This window comes from Oreochromis niloticus, linkage group LG10 (genome assembly GCF_001858045.2).
Source record: "Oreochromis niloticus isolate F11D_XX linkage group LG10, O_niloticus_UMD_NMBU, whole genome shotgun sequence".
NCBI classification, from domain to species: Eukaryota; Metazoa; Chordata; class Actinopteri; order Cichliformes; family Cichlidae; genus Oreochromis; species Oreochromis niloticus.
The window spans coordinates 14,933,997-14,952,699 of NC_031975.2; the positions used below are offsets into that span (position 1 = coordinate 14,933,997).

The following is an 18,703-nucleotide window of genomic DNA, read 5'->3' on the forward strand; positions in this document are numbered from 1 at the left end:
ACTCCAACCCCTGGAGTATCATGCTCAATGCTACAACAAAGTACTCAAAGAAACCCGAGAACAAGTTCGACATCAGTTCTCCTTTCTCAATATGTTGAAAAAGACACCGATTTATCTTTTCAGACATATTTAATAATTTGTTTGTGGTGTTGGAGGAAAGAAGACTTGTCATACGGCAGATCTGTTGCATAACTTTGCCTTCAATTCAGCCACAAGGTCTGCGTCCCCAGGTACACACAAATAAATCAGAGACTACGGGTGCGTTGGTTTCACCAGAAAGTGGCAGTATGTCTGATTATGACTAAGCCGCTGCCCAGGACACGCACAATGCATAGTAAAAGTGTTTGCTAAGATACATCCTTACCCTGTCGTCCTTGACCATGTCCTTTTCAAACCTCATCTCTGTCAGACAGCTTGACAGAGAGACAAGGAAAACAGAGCTGGCTGTTTCTAAAGCTCTTTGAACTTTAAGACCGACAGGCACTATTCAGTGAATTCAATATAAATCTGACTCGACAGCATCCATTCTCACCATAAATAACACACTTCAAATAGTGAACAAAAAAAATTGAAGGGTCACAGCACATTTTCTAATCTGGAACTTCAGTGTTTGGTTGGGTTTACATCCATCTGCCGCGTCTATTCACCATCCCCATTCTTGAGAAACAGGTTTTGTGATCCCATTTTTTAATTAATGTCACCATATCAAATAATTGATCCTAAGATTGATGACAAAATATTGTGTGCATTTCTCTCTTGAGACACAACTGAATAGCTCTGAATGTGCTATAAAAGAGGACATCAGAGAAATATATGGCCTATTCATTTTAATAAATGAAGACTGAAGGCTTTTTAAAAGTGTTTGCCTGTAACTTAAAGAATGCTTTATCCTGACTGTGACAAATCCTGGAGCTTGCAAACCCACTAATAGAGGAGCAGTGGCGTTTGACAGCTGTCCAATGAGAAATTGCAGGGCTTGCTTTCCACCCATACCAATGACAGGAATACAAATTTTTGTTCAAAGTGCAGGAGAGCTAAGGTTTAAAGCCAGAGAAGATCCGTCTTCCTTTCTGTTAGCCCATGTGTTTTCCACCCACGTATGATTGAGTCATTTTAAACATCTAAATATCAAACGCGGGAAAAGAGGGCACTCATTAACAGCAGCTATGACTGACAATAGGGGTGTCATGGGCTATGCATGATGCATCAAAGAGCTAATTTACAAACTACAAGTGAGGGTGGGAGTAAGGGGTGCATTAGCTGAGACGGGTTAAACAAAAGAGAGTTCTCATTCTTTCTATTTTTCTCTCTGTCCCTTTCACTCTCACTCACTGTCCGTCTCACTCTCTCATCACATATTTAGTTCTGGCACTAAGAGCCACAGATTGACAAGCAGCCAGAGCAAAGCCACTCAACATGGCAGCTAAATGCATGGTGGGAGTACAGAGCAGTGCTACTCTGTCCGTGCCTGACAACGCTGACTTCTACACGATAAAATGAAGCACTTGATGATAAGGGAAAACTTGGCGTGTTCTTACTGTATCGTGTCCTTCGATAGTAAAAGGCATTAGCATTTCACATGCTTAGGGAAAAAAACTAAGTTAAAAAAAGAAAAACTTTCCAGAAGACATTAAAATATATATATATATAGGTCTGGGAGGAAGAAAGCTGTATTTTCTTTTGACACTTTTTATGTACTCCTGACTCCCCTGCATGCTTTTCCTTCCTCTCTTCGCTTCACTTCCACTTCCCTCTCCCTTCACTTTCTGCTCTAACAAGCAGTCTGATTTCCCCTGGAAAATCTACACTCAGTAAACGTTCTCACTGGCTCTGATGCGTCTTACTGAGGTATTAATACTCGAGGGAATAAAAACCCCAAATACTATTACAGGCATTTGTATGGATCAGTATATGCACTGTAAAACTGTTTTGCTGATGAGTACACAGCATACATAGAGTATGCAAATGTATAAATGTAGCTGTTTAAAGCTTGCAATTACAAAAATTAACTATTTTATTTAATGCACAGTTTTCTAATAGCATGATGATCACAGCATGATCATCGCCTGTCCTTGTTGTATTGTTTACTTTTGCCACATCTGCTTAGACAGTGATTGGTGGCTTTTATTTAAAACTATTCATGTATGCAGTGAATGGTTTGACAGGCAATACTAACTCTGGGAAACTAGGTTTCTTATTCAAAATTAAAATGTGGATGTGTCAAATAAAATATAAACAACAGTGATTACTGCAAAAGCTGTATATTTATTTTAAGATGGGATTAGAAAAAAACTACCATGTGAAGAAGAAAGAGAAAGCGAAGGCTTACTACCTGCGAGTATATTAAGTCTCATTCACTATATGTAGGGAAGAGCAAATGAGGGTCTGGTTTCAGCATGAAGGTTCAGCATTTCAGCACCATGGACAGACACTGAACTGTTAGGTTTAAAAGCTTCAGCATGATGGACAAAAGCAGAGACTGCAATGATGCAATGACGACTGGTGGAAAAGAAAGAGTTCTTAGTCACACTTTTTTAGGTTTTCATGGAAAAGTATTGATGACAATAGCTATACATGGTCTTGTATTTAAGCATACATCTATGTGCCCACAACACAGCTGTTCATCTGATTTTTAAAAAAATAGCAAATTGTAAGATCTTATCGATATGCTCATGTTATTAATTTTCAGGTTTTACGTTTAATGACATGCACCTTATTGGGGAAGGGGGAGGCACTCTGGATGTTTTGTGCATTTGTATCTGTGCTATCTTCAGTAGTTAGCCCCTAATATTCAGACAATACTCACAGTTAAGACTAAAATTTAAGTTGTACAGCTATAGTACATGACCCAATATGCACTAAAATGAGGCGCCTATTTTCACATTTGGTATTTGATTCATTTTATCCCTGGGTGAGTGAGTCATGGCTTCTTGTTTGGATCAACATGTCTTCAGCTGCAGTTTCACACTGCAGAAAAGTTGGAGCGTGCATGCTTATTTTGGGTCAGGCCTCCTTAAATAAGTCATAGTGATTTCTCCGTACTTGGGAAGGACGGGGCTGTTGTGCAGGAGAGCCTTGATCAATGTTAGCCGCTCAGCACTGGATGAGTTGTACAGAGCGGCCTGAGGCCCAGCCAATGTGGCTGCCATGCTGCCCTCATTACAGTAATGATCTCCCAGTACACAGCTCCCACGTGAGGCCCCATTAACACAGTGACTGTCGCTATACCTCGCAAGCTCTTCGAATTTCTTTCTGTAACAAACATATACACATTCACTCAAGAACTGACAAGTGGCCATACTTTCTCTACAAATTACAATTAAACAAATCAAATAAAAACCTAGGCATGCCATCTTGAAAGGCATGTGAAAATATTTCCTATGCAAAAACTTAGATGTTGATATTCTAAGCATGGCACTATGGGTTATTGGATTTTCACTTTACATAAATAGGCTTAAAAATTGATCTTGTGTCACACCTGTGTCTTCGTCAATGGTGAAAGTGCCCAGGCCGCTGCCTCCTTGGATAGAGTACTTCAGCACACCATCCCGTCCCTTGTCGTCATCTTTAGCGTTGACAGTCAGGACACTTGTTCCTGCACGAGAGTTCTCCTTCACTGAGCCCCTCACAGCAAAGTCCGAGAAGTAAGGCGCATACAAATTCTCACTGACATCCACCACCTGAAGAAATGTAATGGTGCACATTAATTATGACAGAAAAACTGTGTGATATTATCTGTAGCATGCAACTGTGTGGCATCGGTAGACCATCTGTATATTTCACTGTTGTACGTGTTATTGCCTGTCTTTGAAGTTAAATGTACCGTGAGCTAAATGCTGTCACACATTTAATCATCTATCTAACCAGTGTCATAAAAATGAGTGAAGAATTAAAAGAAGAAAGATCTAAAAAAAAAATACAATTGGACATTTTATCAACAACTGGAACCTTGAAACTAACCAACCAAATCATCAATGATAATGTAAATTGACAATATTGATCATTGGATTTTTTTTTTTCTGGACAGCACACAAGAGGGGTAAAGAAAAGAGTGCAGTGGGTGGAGAAAAGCCTCATGGCTGATTTGCCATAGAAGAATAACTATAAGAGTTAAAGGGAAGGTTCACAAAATGGTAGTGAGACCTGTTATGATGTATGGTTTGGAGACGGTGGCACTAACAAAAAGACTGGAACCTTGAAACTAACGCCCCAAATTATTAATAATAATGTAAGCTGACAAAATTGGTGGCAGAGCTGAAGATCACTGGGAGTATCCAGAATGGACAAGATTAGAAAAAAGTATGTCAAAGGAACAGGTCAGGTTAAGCGGTTTGGAGGCGAAGTCAGAGAGGCAAGACTGAGATTGTTTAGATGTGTGGAGAGGAGGGATGATGAAATTATTTTACAAAGGACGTTAGATATGGAGTTGCCGGTTAGGATCACACACAAGATTTATAGATGAAGTAAAGGAGGGCATGTAGCAGATTGATGTGACAGGTGCTAGGGATAGGGTGAGATAGAGGCAGATGATCTGCTATGGTGATCGCTAAGATGTAGAATATTTGAGCATGTGTGCTACGCACCTCTAACTCCACAAAAGTCTGGCTCCTAAGGCTGGGGATTCCTCTGTCTTCAGCAAGCAACGTCAGGTTGAAAAACTGTTGTTTCTCAAAGTCCAACTCCTTTCTAATTCTCAATACCCCACTTATAGGACCGATCTATAAAAAGAATTACATCATAAACAATCTATACTTCAATAAATGTAAAAAAAAAAAACCTTAACGTTTGCAAGATTCTGTTCACACTGTCTCATCACCTACCTCAAAAGTGCCATTAAAGTCATTGATTAAGGAATATCGAACTTGTCCTCCAGGTCCGATGTCTGGGTCCTGAGCCTGCACCCAGGTAATCACAGTCCCTGGCGGGAGATCCTCTAGTACTCGAGCACTATAGCTGGTAGGGATGAAAGCTGGAGAGCAATCATTGACATCCTCCAAGATTATACTTAGAGTAGTCACTGAGGACCTTCGAGTGCCTCTTTCAGCCATGTCTCTGACTTCAATCTTCAATATGAATATTGGAAATGTTTCTCTATCCAGCTGGCTAGCAACAAATACACTTCCAGTTTCACTGTCAATACCAAACTGAGGAACACTGGTGAGCATTATATAGGAGAGCTGTCCATTTTGACCCATGTCTCTGTCAAATGCAGTGATGGTTATAACTTCCATGCCAATGGCTGAGTTTTCTGAAACAAGGGCAGAGTAGCTGTCCTGATAAAACTGAGGGTCATTGTCATTTGTATCCTCAATGATCACTGTCAGTAATCTCCAACCGGACATCTGAGGAATGCCCTGATCATAGATGGTGATATTAAGGAAGTAACGATCCACTCGTTCACGGTCAAGTGGCCGCAGTATAGTTATCAGCCCACTCTCCATGTTAATATTGAAGCAGTTTTCTTTGTTACCATCAGAAATGGAAAAGAGAACGCGGCCATTAAAGCCTGTGTCACCATCTCGTGCTCGCACCTGAAATACACTGGCACCGGGAATGAGGTCTTCTCTCACAAGAATGCTTGTAGGCAAGGCTTCAAACTGTGGAGGCTGTTTGTTTGTAGAGAAAATATCTGTGTAGCTCTCATCTGGTCTCGGTCTAGCCATAGCAGATGCCTTTGAGAGCATTTTTTCTGCCAAAAGCTGGGCTACCCTTGTGTCCTTGCAGTTGAACCCTCTGGGGGGAATCCTACCCCTCACCACTGATATATTCACAAATGTAGGATCAGAGAACATCTCCCCATCTGTTGCAACAACTTTGAGGTTGAATACCCCACTTTTTAAACTATCTACTGCTAACGATCTTTTCAGTGACAAAGCCCCAGAGTCTGGATTTAAGTTAAAATAATCTAACTCATTCCCAGAGAGTATCTTGTACTCAACTAGTCCTAGCTCATCCATGTCAATTGCTGACAAGGTGACAACAGTCTGGTTGACGGGGAAATCACGGCTTATCATCCCTCTGCAAGAAACCTTCTCAAAAAGAGGCTGATTGTCGTTGATATTAATTACACGTATGGTGATATTAACCTCACTCTCCCTTCTGTAGGGTGAACCCCAGTCAGAGGCACGCACTGCAAAAGTGTAGATATCATCTGATGATTCAAAGTCCAGATCTCTAGTAATTCTCACCTCCCCTGTTTTCTGGTCTATGCTAAATGGAAGAGACTGTTCACCACTAATTGTGTGACTTACATACCCATTCTCCCCTTTATCATCATCCACAGCAGAAACCACAAGGACAACAGTACCTACAGGTACGCTCTCGTTGACGGCAATATTGTAGAATGGCTTGTTGAACACTGGAGAGTTGTCATTAGCATCCTCGATTTGAATTTGGACACTTGTTCGCTGCTCACTTATCATATCAACTACCTCCATCACCATGAAATCCTGTGATATCCTTGTAAGCTGCCTGGTGGTCATAATAACTCCAGTCAAAGGGTTTATATCAAAGTACATTGGATCTGAAGGGTTGCTGAAGCTGTAATTGACTCTCAGAGGAGCTGGGGATATTTTCACCACCTCTATAACAGAGCCTGGGGGAGCGATTTCACTCAGCGTGACTACATAAACATCTTTTTCGAAACTCGCCATCACTGCGTCTGGTTTTGTAACCAACAACTGAACAATTTGGGTATTAGAAAACTTGGGAGGCATACCTCTGTCCTTGGCCTGAAATGTTAAGTTGCAGCCATAGGGGAATGTATCCCAGCTGACAGCTTCCGACGTTTTAACTCTGTACTCGTTCCCAACAGGCGAACGATCAACCACAAACTGCTCGAAGGGATCCCCCTCAATGATGGACACCCACTCTATATCCCCGGATACCCCTTCATCTTTGTCCTCCACATTAATTACTGCATACACTGGGTTCTTTTCCTCCCACGATGGAAGAACAGCAACTGCACTAAGAACGGGAGCAAATTCATTTACTCGCTGCACAGTTAGTACAAGCCTTGCTGTGCTGCTGATACCACTGTTCCCATAGAGTTTCATCCCTCTGTCAACCACCTGTACCTCCAGCTCAAATCGGTCCTGTTTGTCCATCCTTGGTCGACCAGTCAGGGTGATGACCCCGCTCGTCGGATGAACAGCAAAAAGATCTATTTTATTCTTGAAAAAGTAGTAAAACTCTCCATTCGAGCCTACGTCAGCATCTGTGGCTGTCACACGTCCTATGCTGGCACCCAGAGGGGCACTCTCAGAAACAACAAATGCATAGGAAGTTGGGGAAAAGAGAGGTCGAAGGTCATTTGTATCCAAGACCCTGATATAAACAGTGGTTAAAGCCTCTAGGCCTCCTGGGGCCGAGGCCTTAACTGTCAGAGTGTAATTGTCCTGTACTTCCCGATTCAGTATAGCACCACTACCTCCATTAGTGCATATGCGGAGAAAACAAAAATCTCCCATTACAAAATCTTCAGCCTGAAAGATGTCTTCGCTGTCTCCCGACACAATGGAGTATTTTATCTCAAAAGACCAAGGTGGCCCGAGAATGATGCCCATTTTGGCCTCACTTCTGGTATAGGTTCTTGCAGCAGAGTTCTCAAAAATGGACACATTATATGCAGGCTGAGTGAAGAGCAGCAAGCGTTGCCCTGCTCTAGAATCTGTCAGAAGCTGGGCACGGGTTGAGTGGAAACATATGAAGAGGAAGAAGAAAAAGAAAATAAAAAGGAAAGGAAAAGAGAAGCTGGGCAGGGGGTGCATATTTCCCCACCGATTGGGCTTCATCACTATCCCATCATCCAGTCACCCTGTATTTGGAAAGAATCACAATTAAAATAAAAGACTTGGTTTTAGTTGGTCATTCAGTAGGAATGTGTGTTCTGCTGATAAAAAAAAAAAAAAACTTTGGATGATCAGACACAAAAACATTTTAGAGGGAGTTATTATCACTACATTGATATGATGATGCTCACACTTTGCATTCAAACAATGAGAAAGGCTGTGAAGCAGCGAATCAACTTCAAACCACAGCTCACTTGCACAGTCTCACAGAAACACATCATGTCATCTAAATAAAATAACAGGGGTCATAATAATAAAGACTCCTTTAACAGAGACAAGCAAGGCTGTGATATTTTCAGAAAATAGAACATAATTACAACAAACACATCATTGTGAAAGCACAGACAACCAATTCAAAACCAATTTAACAAGTGTCAGACAACAAAAAGGGCAAAATAATAAAAACAAAGAAGTTAAAAAAAATATTTTCTTCTTCTGTTGCCGACAAATTTTTATTACTGTTTTTTAATTATTGCTTTAGATACCGTGTCATTCACCTAAACCATAGGTCTCTACATGATCATGACTCAACTTCGAGAAACGCTGAAATATACCGGATCTATAGATAGGACTGTACCAGCAAAAAATAAATAAATAAATAAATAAATAGATCTTCAATCACAATCCAGCGATTTAACATCAACATCCCTGCTGAGAGACTATGCCGGGAGATCTGCACAATCGTGTCCTGCAGTAATCCAGTGAAACGCGTCTCTGTGCAAAATCCACGAGTTTATTAACTTACACTTTGTTGCTACAGTGTGTCGCTTAAGTAACGGTGCTGCATACATTTGTACAGACTTCACTTACACATTGCAAAGTGACCTACCTTTAGATGAAACCGATGCAATCAGTGAAATTAAATCCTGTCCCATTCTCACTCAATAATTACAAAAAAGAAAAGAAAGAAAGGCAAAATGGCCGCTTATGGATGCGCGAAAAAAAGCCTTTAGATATATCCCGATAGGCAGTTATCTAGTACACTGCAGCTATCCTCGTAAAACTATATAGCTATTGCCCCCGTTCCATGCACCTGATAACTGTAAGCCTGAGTGCAGAGGGCTATCCCGGCTTGCATTTGCAATAGTTACAACCAAACTAAGATTAGAGAAGTTCTATATTCGTTTTCTATAAGGTTAAAGTCCGAGAGAGATGTGAACCAGAGAAGATGTCGCTTATTGCAAGTTTGGAAGCGGCCAGCATCAGCTGTCGCCTGTGTGGGACCGGAGTGCGCTCACAGGCTGGAGGTGGTGGCGGGCAAGCGCCGATCTTTGCCGAGTGCAGCCGACAACATCCGGAAGTGTAATGTTCAACACCTTAAAGCAAACGGCGGCGAGCTCTCTGACACACGAGCTCTGTAGTGGTTAGTTAGAAATCTGATCATTCGTTGCACTTCTCCCATCAGTCACTATGTCTGTTTTGTGTTATAATAAGGGATGTGGACAGCGATTTGATCCAGAAAATAACCCAGCCGGTGAGTGGTCTTACTTTACTATCGATGTCCATTGTATGTTCCCTGAGTGTTAGCAAGCTAACCTCTCATCATCTGGAAATTTCTACCGTGAGCAGGCCCGATGGGCCCGTGTTGCTAACCTTATGTCAGTTAGCTGTTCAACTTAATTCATTCGTTTTCTTCGTTTTACATCTGGTAAATAACACGTGGGCCCTCTGTGAGTTAGTTTTATCATCTGTAGTTAGCATGTTAAGCTCCTGCGATTAAAAGGTAACGTTAGACTTTGCGGGACCGTTGTGTGGACGCTGTAAGCGGTTTAAAGTTTCAGAAAGCCGGTTTCTTCCACATAAAGTATCTAAAGATCGTTATTCACGTATACAACGTTACATGTGTAGCCATACTAGTAGTGTGAATGCGGCAGTCACATTTTCAATTCAACGTTGGAAGTTTTAATCACTTACATACAATCAGCATCCCTTATAGTGATCTTAGTTCATCCGGCTGGTAATTATGTGATTGAATTATTAATTATTGTGAATTATTGAACTTTTCCAGTTGTCTTTAGAAGAAAGTAGATGCTAGCTCGCTTTTAAACTGCTTTCAATAATAAATGCAAACAATTTAAAGAGAAAACTGAAGAGACGAGTGGGGCCAGTAGGCAGTTAACTACTTATTAAAAGAGTCACCAAAGTGTGCAGAAAATGTATACGAGAAAAGCCTTAAAAAATACCAGCACAACAACGGGGGAGGGGGGGAGCAAACCTTAAAACACAAGTAAATACATGCACATTTAGGTAACAAGTGCTGCTGTATTATGAAACGTATTTGTGATTAAATCAGTTACAAACATAGATAACACTCTGAGATGCACCAACTAAAAGCGATGAGCTCCTTTGTGACTTTTGAGGTTACTGAGGTTGGCTGTCTGACCCTGATGTTGGAAGTTGAACTAACAATCATTCACATAACTCGGATAATACCCCATCTGCTTGTTAGCCTGCATGGTTTCTATATTTGATAGTGTTTTCTGTACTTGGAGCATGTTTCAATAAGCAGTTGTATATCCCGCATGTCTTCCCTTGACAGTCAAAGATTTAAAATTAGTAGGGGGAAACTACTTCCTCCGCGATACACACAGTGAATGAAAAGAAGTGCAATGTATTTATCATTATCCAGGCTTACCCCTTGAGGGAAGCCAAACTGTGTTTTGAGCCCAGAGTGTTCACTGCCAGCAGCTAAACATCGATACGTGAAAGTGAGAGCAGGTGGAGCAACCAGTTAGAAATCGGGACATTTTACACAGGCAAACATGATGTGTTTACATGTACCCAGAAGAGGGGCCATGTCTGTAGTTTAACTAAGATGCCACAGGGGACAAAGGTGTTTCAGGCAAACCCAAAAAACAACACTTTTCATTTCAAATTTATTTTTACATTTTTTTAAATTTTAGCAAAATATAGATCTATGGAATAGATCTTACAAATGTAAGGGAGGCCCAAAGTTAAGTTGGTGTGTCCAGCCTGTTATACAGTTTATAGTCCAGTTTTTATCTGACATATGGCAAATTTGTGATTATTAAGATTTCATGCATGTAAAGGATAAGTAATTAAATTCTACACTTTTTTGTTTTCTTTAAAATATGCACATTTTCAGTCACCTTACAAAACCACAAATACTGTGGAGTAGGAAGACGATCACTGTCATTATAAGCCGTATCATTCTCCTTATAACGGATGTGTTGTTCGTGTTTATAGGAAGCCACATTGAAAAATAAATAAATAATATTCAAGATTGCATTTTTGTCTTCAGCTCCCACGACAGAAACCTCAAAGTGACTTCTTTCCTTTCTTTAGAATGGTCCTCCTCTGTCCTCAAGTAATCTAACATTGTGTACACCCCCTGTGTAGGAGTCAAGTCTGATTTCCATTTTAATGGGATGCTTCTTTTCTCATAACAGTAGAGTATATTATCTTTACCTTCAGAGGTATGCAAGAGGTGTGTCAAAGTCAGGAAGCACAGAGTGGGCACAGCTCCGGCTGTACTACAGGGAAAATGCTTGATTTATGGCACCCACCGGCCAATTTCCTTTATTCGTTCTGCCGGGATTTATTTTTAAACAGTAGATGATGAAAATAGAATACGAGGTACAGTAAAACCTCAAATAATGATGATGGTAGTGTGACTAAAGTATATCACAAATCTGTTATTTTTAAATATAATATATTGGTTAAATGTGTTTTTTGAACACTAAGGATGTTCATGCCATTCTGTCTTTCCGGTAAACTGTTAAACACTTCGTGTAGTTATTGGTATATATGTTGTTGTTTTAATCCTACAGTTTACATACGCACATGTTAGAATGTCAGTTCAAATTTTTAGCATTATGTCTTTAAATCATTCTGAGTACCTTTTAATAAATACTCTGAGTGGCCAGACTTGACCGCAAACAACCCATCATTACATAAAGCTCCCTAAAGCATTCAGGCTGCTTTTCTACAACTACAGTCAGCATTTTTCAAAACAAACGTACACTTTTCCACAGCGGCTATTTAGAGCAGACTTGTAAACAGTCATTGTTCCCACAACTACATGATTTCTCCCCAAAGTTGATCAAAGATGCATTTTGTTTTCACAGATGGCTGCACCTATCATCCAGGAGTCCCAGTATTCCACGATGCCTTGAAGGTAAAGCACCTGAAAATCCACAGCTAGCTGGTGTCCTCTTCCTGTTATTTGATCAAAGCTAATGTTTCTGTTATTTCCTTCAGGGATGGTCCTGCTGCAAGAGAAGAACTACTGACTTCTCAGACTTCCTCAGCATTGTTGTAAGACCTCTGTTTAACCTTAGTCATTTTCTCTACTCTATTCTCCATGGTGTTGTCTCTATTGTCTGTTGTTTCATAGCTATTGACTGGCACCTTGGCCATGGCCAAAAAGGCCTGAGCTTTTATTTTGTGCGAGTCCAACACTGTGACCTTCTCCTCACAGGGCTGTACAAAAGGTCCCCACAACAAAGAGAAGCCCCCTGAGCCGGTGAAACCAGACGTGACATCTTCAGGAGAAAAGAAGGAGTTAGAGGACCAAAAGCCAAAGTTTAATGAGTACATCATCTCTGCACCGAAACCTCAGGAGGCGATATGCAGACCAAGGTTGGCATCAGCCGTATTTTTATGTTTTTTAATGCTTTCATGTGAGCGATAGCCATTTCTGGAGGCATCATGTTTCTGTGTTGTCATTTTTTGTGTGTGTTCTGTGTTGCACTTGGACTTAAGGCTGAACGGATTACTGTTTGGTTAAATCTAAAGTCAAGGCAACTAAATTGTCACGAAAAATAAGCTCTGTTTACGGGGTATTTTTAGGACTTAAATCTTCAAACGTATGCTAAGCATCAACGGGATACTCTGAAGTGTTCTTACCAAGGTTTGGGGTTTTGTTTTTTAACCTGGGTGGTTTCCCCCACTGTTAAAAGAAAGTGGACAGGCTCAAGCACTTAGTACTGAAATATTAAAGCCCTTCTCAAGCAGAGTATAGATCCTAGATTGGGTTTGCACCAAAAATGATTACTGCACACAGAAGCACTTTTTTTTTTTTTTTTTTTTTTTTTTCCCTTCCTTATAGTATTTTAATTCCTGATATATATTTGTTGTCATAGTCCTGATGAGCCAATGGTGAGATTGCAGCATAAAGTCTCTGCATCTCTGAAGCAAGCTCTGGAGAAACTTAAACTAACTGAAAATGCTGAAGAGAAAAAAGGTAAGAGCTGAAATTTTTTTTTTTTGTATTTTTTTTTTTTTCTCTCATTACCTCTTACATTTTAAAAAAGAAAGGTGATGGTGTCAGTAGAACTTCTGCTGGGAAGCTGCCATCGTCTGTGTCATTCAGATAATAGAATTTGAGTTAAAGCTATCGGGGAGAGGACAAAACTTCATAAGAGTCAATGTACTGTTTTATAATTTTCTTCATGGGGTCAATTATTTTGTCTTTATAGAGGAAGAAAGTGACGAGATCAAAATTGGAACGTCCTGTAAAAACGGAGGCTGTACTAAAGTAAGTACTAACAGCAGCTTTAATGTATGAAGTCACATTTGATTCATATTGTTTCTTTGTAAGTATATGTCTAATTCCAAGTTGTTCGTGATAAATAATATTGCAAAACTGCTCTGAAAAAGGGGAAGTGGATCTTTTTCCTCTGTCTCTGCATTTTCTCTGAGTTGGATATAAAGCTAAGTTTTTGGGGGCTCAAGCTAATCGGGTCTGTCAGAGCAGAAACTCTAAGATTAGAACAGAAATTGTGAGTAAAATTGTCATTGACATGCGTAGTAGAAGCTTAGAGTGGGATTGTAGTGATTTACATAATTGTACTTTAACTTGTTTGCTTGAAAGCCACAACACATTTTCTCAAGGGTTTCTTGCTTTTAGTTTATCCATAAGATTGGGTCTTTGTAGAAGCCTGGATTGGTACTTTTTTGGGCTTTTAGCAGGAACTATTTTTCTAAAACATTGGTACACAGACTATTACAATAGTATTTACAGTATACAGTCAGGGGAAATGATCATTTGCTCCCTGCTAAGTTTGCTGAGTTGCAAAGAAATTAGGAGTCTGTCATTTCCAGAAAAAAAATGCATAAAAGTTCTAAATTTATTTGAATGTCATTGAGTGAAAAAGTATTTAATCTCCCAAAAAAACATGAATTAGTACTTTGTGGAAAAACCCTGTTGGCAAGCACAGCAGTAAGATGTTTCCTGTATTTGGTCACCAAGTTTGCACATATCTCAGAAGTGATTTTTTTCTCACTCCTCATTACAGAAACTCGGTCCTTTTGTTTTCTATGCTCCTAATAAGCAACTCCAAGCTTCAGCTCTCTCCATAGATTTTCTATAGGACTGGGGTATAAAGACCAGCTAGCCACTCCTTTGTTGTGTTAGCAGTATATTTTGGGTCATTGTAATTCTGGAATATTCATCTTCAGTGTTGTGGCTGATTGAAGGAGGTTCTCGTCCAACATTTGACAGTACATGCCTCTTCCATTGACCCTTCAATTCAGTGAAGTTGTCCTGTACCTCTAGCAGGGATAAAAGCGTAACGTTTCCCCCTCTGTGCTCGACTGTGGGCATGGCATTCTTTGAGTAATACTCAGCATTTCTCTTCCTCCAAACACGACCGAGTAAGTTGATGCTAAAGAGTTGGTCTTTGGTTACCTGACCACAGCACTTTCTCCCAGGCCTTCTCTGAATCATTTAAATGTTCACTGTCAAATTTAAGACGAGCCTGTATTTGATGGGGATCAAATACTTATTTCACTCAATTACATTCTAATCACTTCTAACTTTTATGTAACGTGGGGTTTTTTGTTTGTTTTTTTGTTTCCATGGATTTATGGTTGATATTCTGTCTCTCTCCATTAAATATGAAACTACTATAAAAATTGGAGGCTGTTTATTTCTTTTCAGTGAGCAAACTTCCAAATTCAGCAGGGCATCAAATAATTATTTCCCCCGCTGAGCTTTAGATTTTTATAAGCAGGACAGTTGAGGAAGTTGTTGTCGGGCGCCTTCAGGCTCAACAAGAGTTGAAGTAACAAAGTTGGAATTCTAAAACTTTAACTCAAGACATTTAATGGTTAAAGAAGAGCTAATTGCCTCATTTGCATTTTTTTTGCCTGACAAAAAAGCAAAAGAAGTGTTTGTGTTTGTCGAGGGCTCAACTGTTCTTGTTATCCTCAGAGTTTTGAAGGACCTGCAAGTGATTCGGATGTGTGCTTATACCATGCTGGATTTCCCATCTTTCACGAAGGGTTAGTATTACGGATCGCATTTTCAAATTATTATGTAGAGAGTGTTAAATTCACCCGACTCCTTTCTACCTGTGTGTTTCATTACATTAATGCGGAATATTAGATCTGCTCTCTGAAAAGTGTAAAAGAAACATGAAGGCACCATTAGGATTCTCCTGTTAGTCTTGTTTACCGTTTCTCTTGAGTGACAAGTTATTGACTGCTAAAAATCCAGCGGGTGTTATATCTCTCCTGCATCTCCAGGATGAAATACTGGAGCTGCTGTAAAAGGAAAACCTCAGACTTTAATACCTTCCTCTCTCAAGAGGGCTGTACAAAGGGAACACATCTATGGAGGAAAAAAGATGCGGTAGGTGTGCCAGCTTGGCAGCAAGTAATCATTTATGTGTGCAGGCCTGCATAAAGGAAACTCACCTGTGACTCCATCTAGTGGTGTCTGCTGGCGGAGGCTGAAGAGCTGAATTTGAACATTAATCTTGTATGAAAATTCTTTACAGGGTAAGAAGGTGGTCCCGTGTCGGTTTGACTGGCACCAGACTGGGACGCAGGTCATCATTTCTATCTATGCCAAGAATGCCGTCCCAGAGCTAAGCTACGTGGATGCCAACAGCACTACGGTGAGTCTGTCCGATCGTTCCTCTTCATATCAAAACATCTTGGGTTTGGATTTTTTTCCTTCTTATTATCTAATGCTGATTTTTGCTTTTCTCCTTCAGCTCAACATCCACATTATATTTGATGGAGAGAAGGAATTTGAGCAGAAAATCAGCCTTTGGGGAGTAAGTCTTATTTATTATTATGTTATTACTCTGCACTACATTTCATTCAGTTTGAACTCATTTATTTCCTTTAATTGTAATGTAATTGAAACCAACAGGAAAAATAGAAATTAAAAAAATATGAAATTTAAATTTTCTAACAGAATCAACCTCGACCACCTCAACAAGAAAAACGTTTCCATTTGTTTCGCGTATTAGCACACAATCGTGGAAGATTGGCTGGTGGTTTTTTCCACACCCTGTGTGTTAACAGAGTCTTTTGTCTTGCAGGTGATAGACGTGAGTAAAAGTTTGGTGAACATGATGGCGGCCAAGATCGAGGTAGCCATGAAGAAGTCTGAGGCAATGTCCTGGGCTCGTCTGGACCTTCCTCCTCCTGCTCCACCCAAGGAGAGCGAGAAGAAAAAATCTGACAGTGAGGACGAGGATGAAGATGAAGATGAATGATAGGATTGAAAATAAAGACATGGTGCGTACGTTTAACTGAACCCAAGGTCACATGCCTCACAGTTAATTCGTTACCTCTTTAAAGAGCTGCCTCTTTGGCCGTAACTTTAGCCTTTCTTCCTCAACATCAGTGTTTTTGTTTTTCAAATTAAAGAACTTGATTTTTCTCCCTCCCTCCCTTGTGGGTTTTTTTTGGGGGGGGGGATCAACTTGTAGTAACAGAATCTTTAGTTATGTTTTTTTAATACATTTTTTTTTCCACACTGATTTAAAAAATTTAGTTTCAGCAGGCTTCCAGTCAAGTCCCAGCTAAATTGCACTGAAGTCCCCTGGAAAATTACATCATGCCTTAACATAAGTTGTCAGTTTTAATTACGCTCACTTTCACACCCATGCAGACCCATGTCACACTAATGGACCGCGGCTGTGACCAGATCTCATAATTTCAGGAATGTTTGGTAAAGACGATTCCATCTGCACCCCCCCCCTTTTTTTTTCTCCCCCCTATTCCATCATTTTTGGTTTTTCATAAATTTAATACATCAGACCAAAAAGCTGCCCGGATTGTCTTGATTTGTCCGCTTACATCAACATGTTATCCAAACTTGTGTTTTATGAAATGTATTCTGAATCAATTGTGAGACGAGAACTATCACAGCTGAATTATCTTGAGATATACTTTGGAGATGCACTCTAACTATCCATACTTTTCTCAGTAAAAATTGTAAATTTGCTCCAAATTATGTTTTTTACTTCACTACACTCAATGTAAATTTTGTACAAGTTTTGCTTTCAGATACTGTATTTATCTTATTTCTTGTCAAAACAAAGTAGTGTGGTTTTTAATGAGGATGTACTGTAATGCCAATTAAATACAAAGTATTTTAAGCAAAATATTGTATCATAAAATGCTATGCTAGAAAGCATGTGTCTAGGCTTAGATTGTATGAAGCGTTATTTGGCAAAAGGAGAAGCAATGGAAAAGTAAAGTTCTAGGAAAGGGAACCAGTTTGTCTGACCAAAAAATAAATAAACTTCTGAGATTAAATTTTAAAACTGGACTGGTTGTCTATGGTATGTGTTGCAATTTGAATTCAAACATATACACCTTGCTAAATAAACCTTTTGTCTTCAGAACTGCCTTTATTCTTCATGGCATAAATTCACCAAGGACCTGGAAGCCCTCCTGATATTTTGGTTCATATTGACATGATAGCATCAGTACAAGCATAATGTGAATTTTCCATTCCACCACATCCCAGTGCTGCTCTATTAAATTGAGGCCGCCATTGCCATTTTAAAGAAACCAGTGTGAGATAATTTGAGGTTTGTGATGAGATGTGTTATCCTGCTGGAAGTGTCCATCAGAGGGTGGATACGCTCAGGTAGGCTGAGGTATTTGAATAATTATCACTTGGTACTAATAGAGTCAAAGTTTGCCAACATAAAACTGTAGCCTCAGTTTCCCATTCATGGCTCACAGCAGTGGCCCTGTCTGCTCTACACAGGCCTGATATCCCCTTACGAGGACATTATACTGCCACTGCTCCTCATATGTGGATATCATTTTCTCAGAAACAAAAATTAGGTAAAAAAAAAAAAATCTGGTAATTCTTTGTTTTTACATGAATCAGGTCCCAAATATCAAAGAGAAATTAAAAATGCATGCCATGAAAGAGTTCGGGTCTTAGGAGGTTAAGGTTTAGCGTGTGTATTCAGCAGTGCCCTTCTGCATACCCTGTTTTGTAATATAGTTCTTTAAATTGATGTTACCTTCCTAACAGCTTGAACTAGTCTTTCCATTTTCCTTTGACCTCTGGTGTCAACAAGGCATTTTTTAACAAAGCTCACTGGAACTCATTTTCTTTTTCCCAACCATTCTCTGAAAGCATCGGGAAGCCTAGAGATGGTTGTGCAGGGAAAATCCCAGTAGATCAGCAGTTTCTGAAACACTCACATCAGCATGTCTGGCATCATCAACCATGACACATTCAAAGTCATTCAATCCTTATTTCACCTTTCTTCACCATTCAGATGCTCAGTTTGAACTTCAGCAGGTCACCTTTGCTATGTCTAAATGCTTAAATGCATTGAGTTGCTGCCATGCAATTGGCTGATTTGCATTAGCAAGCAGTTAAATAGATGTACCTTATTTAAGTGGTCAGCAAGTGTACATTCAGTCTCATAGCTACAGAACAAAAGCATATTTCTGTTTCACACAGATGATTTAAACTCATGTTTCCTTCTACCCATTTCTGATGCACGGTGTCAACTTCAAACAGGACATCTTGACCAATTTCTACATCCGCAAATGCATTGATATGCTGCCATGTGATTGGCTGATTAGATATTAGCGTTACCAAGAAATTGAATAGGTGT

General features: G+C 39.8%; 2 protein-coding genes across 2 annotated transcripts in view; one reads left to right on the forward strand and one right to left on the reverse strand.

Moving 5' to 3' along the window:
• fat3b (FAT atypical cadherin 3b) overlaps nucleotides 1-8,974 on the reverse strand; it is a 67,807-nt gene extending 58,833 nt beyond the window's left edge. Inside the window, exons 1-4 of the mRNA XM_025910796.1 lie at nucleotides 8,680-8,974; nucleotides 4,821-7,816; nucleotides 4,584-4,718; nucleotides 3,479-3,680 (exon numbers count right to left, since the gene is read on the reverse strand). Coding sequence (XP_025766581.1) covers nucleotides 3,479-3,680; nucleotides 4,584-4,718; nucleotides 4,821-7,793 — 3,310 coding nt within the window. The 5' untranslated portion in view covers nucleotides 7,794-7,816; nucleotides 8,680-8,974. The remainder of the gene's footprint in view (nucleotides 1-3,478; nucleotides 3,681-4,583; nucleotides 4,719-4,820; nucleotides 7,817-8,679) is intronic.
• Nucleotides 8,975-9,120: 146 nt separating this feature from the next.
• Nucleotides 9,121-17,385, forward strand: chordc1b (cysteine and histidine-rich domain (CHORD) containing 1b). Its single transcript, XM_003446808.5, has 11 exons — nucleotides 9,121-9,324; nucleotides 11,939-11,988; nucleotides 12,072-12,128; nucleotides 12,292-12,452; nucleotides 12,956-13,056; nucleotides 13,292-13,350; nucleotides 15,028-15,098; nucleotides 15,342-15,447; nucleotides 15,596-15,715; nucleotides 15,815-15,877; nucleotides 16,148-17,385. Exons 1-11 carry the CDS (start codon nucleotides 9,261-9,263, stop codon nucleotides 16,322-16,324), a joined length of 1,029 nt encoding a protein of 342 aa, XP_003446856.1. The 5' UTR covers nucleotides 9,121-9,260; the 3' UTR covers nucleotides 16,325-17,385.
• The last annotated feature ends 1,318 nt before the right edge of the window (nucleotides 17,386-18,703 follow it).

Bases quoted from the DNA above. Each gene is read 5' to 3' on its own strand.
- chordc1b (XM_003446808.5), top strand. From the start codon at position 9,261: ATGTCTGTTTTGTGTTATAATAAGGGATGTGGACAGCGATTTGATCCA. The intron at 13,057-13,291 runs GTAAGAGCTGAA...TTGTCTTTATAG, and splicing joins AAATGCTGAAGAGAAAAAAG to AGGAAGAAAGTGACGAGATC. The intron at 15,448-15,595 runs GTAGGTGTGCCA...AATTCTTTACAG, and splicing joins TATGGAGGAAAAAAGATGCG to GGTAAGAAGGTGGTCCCGTG.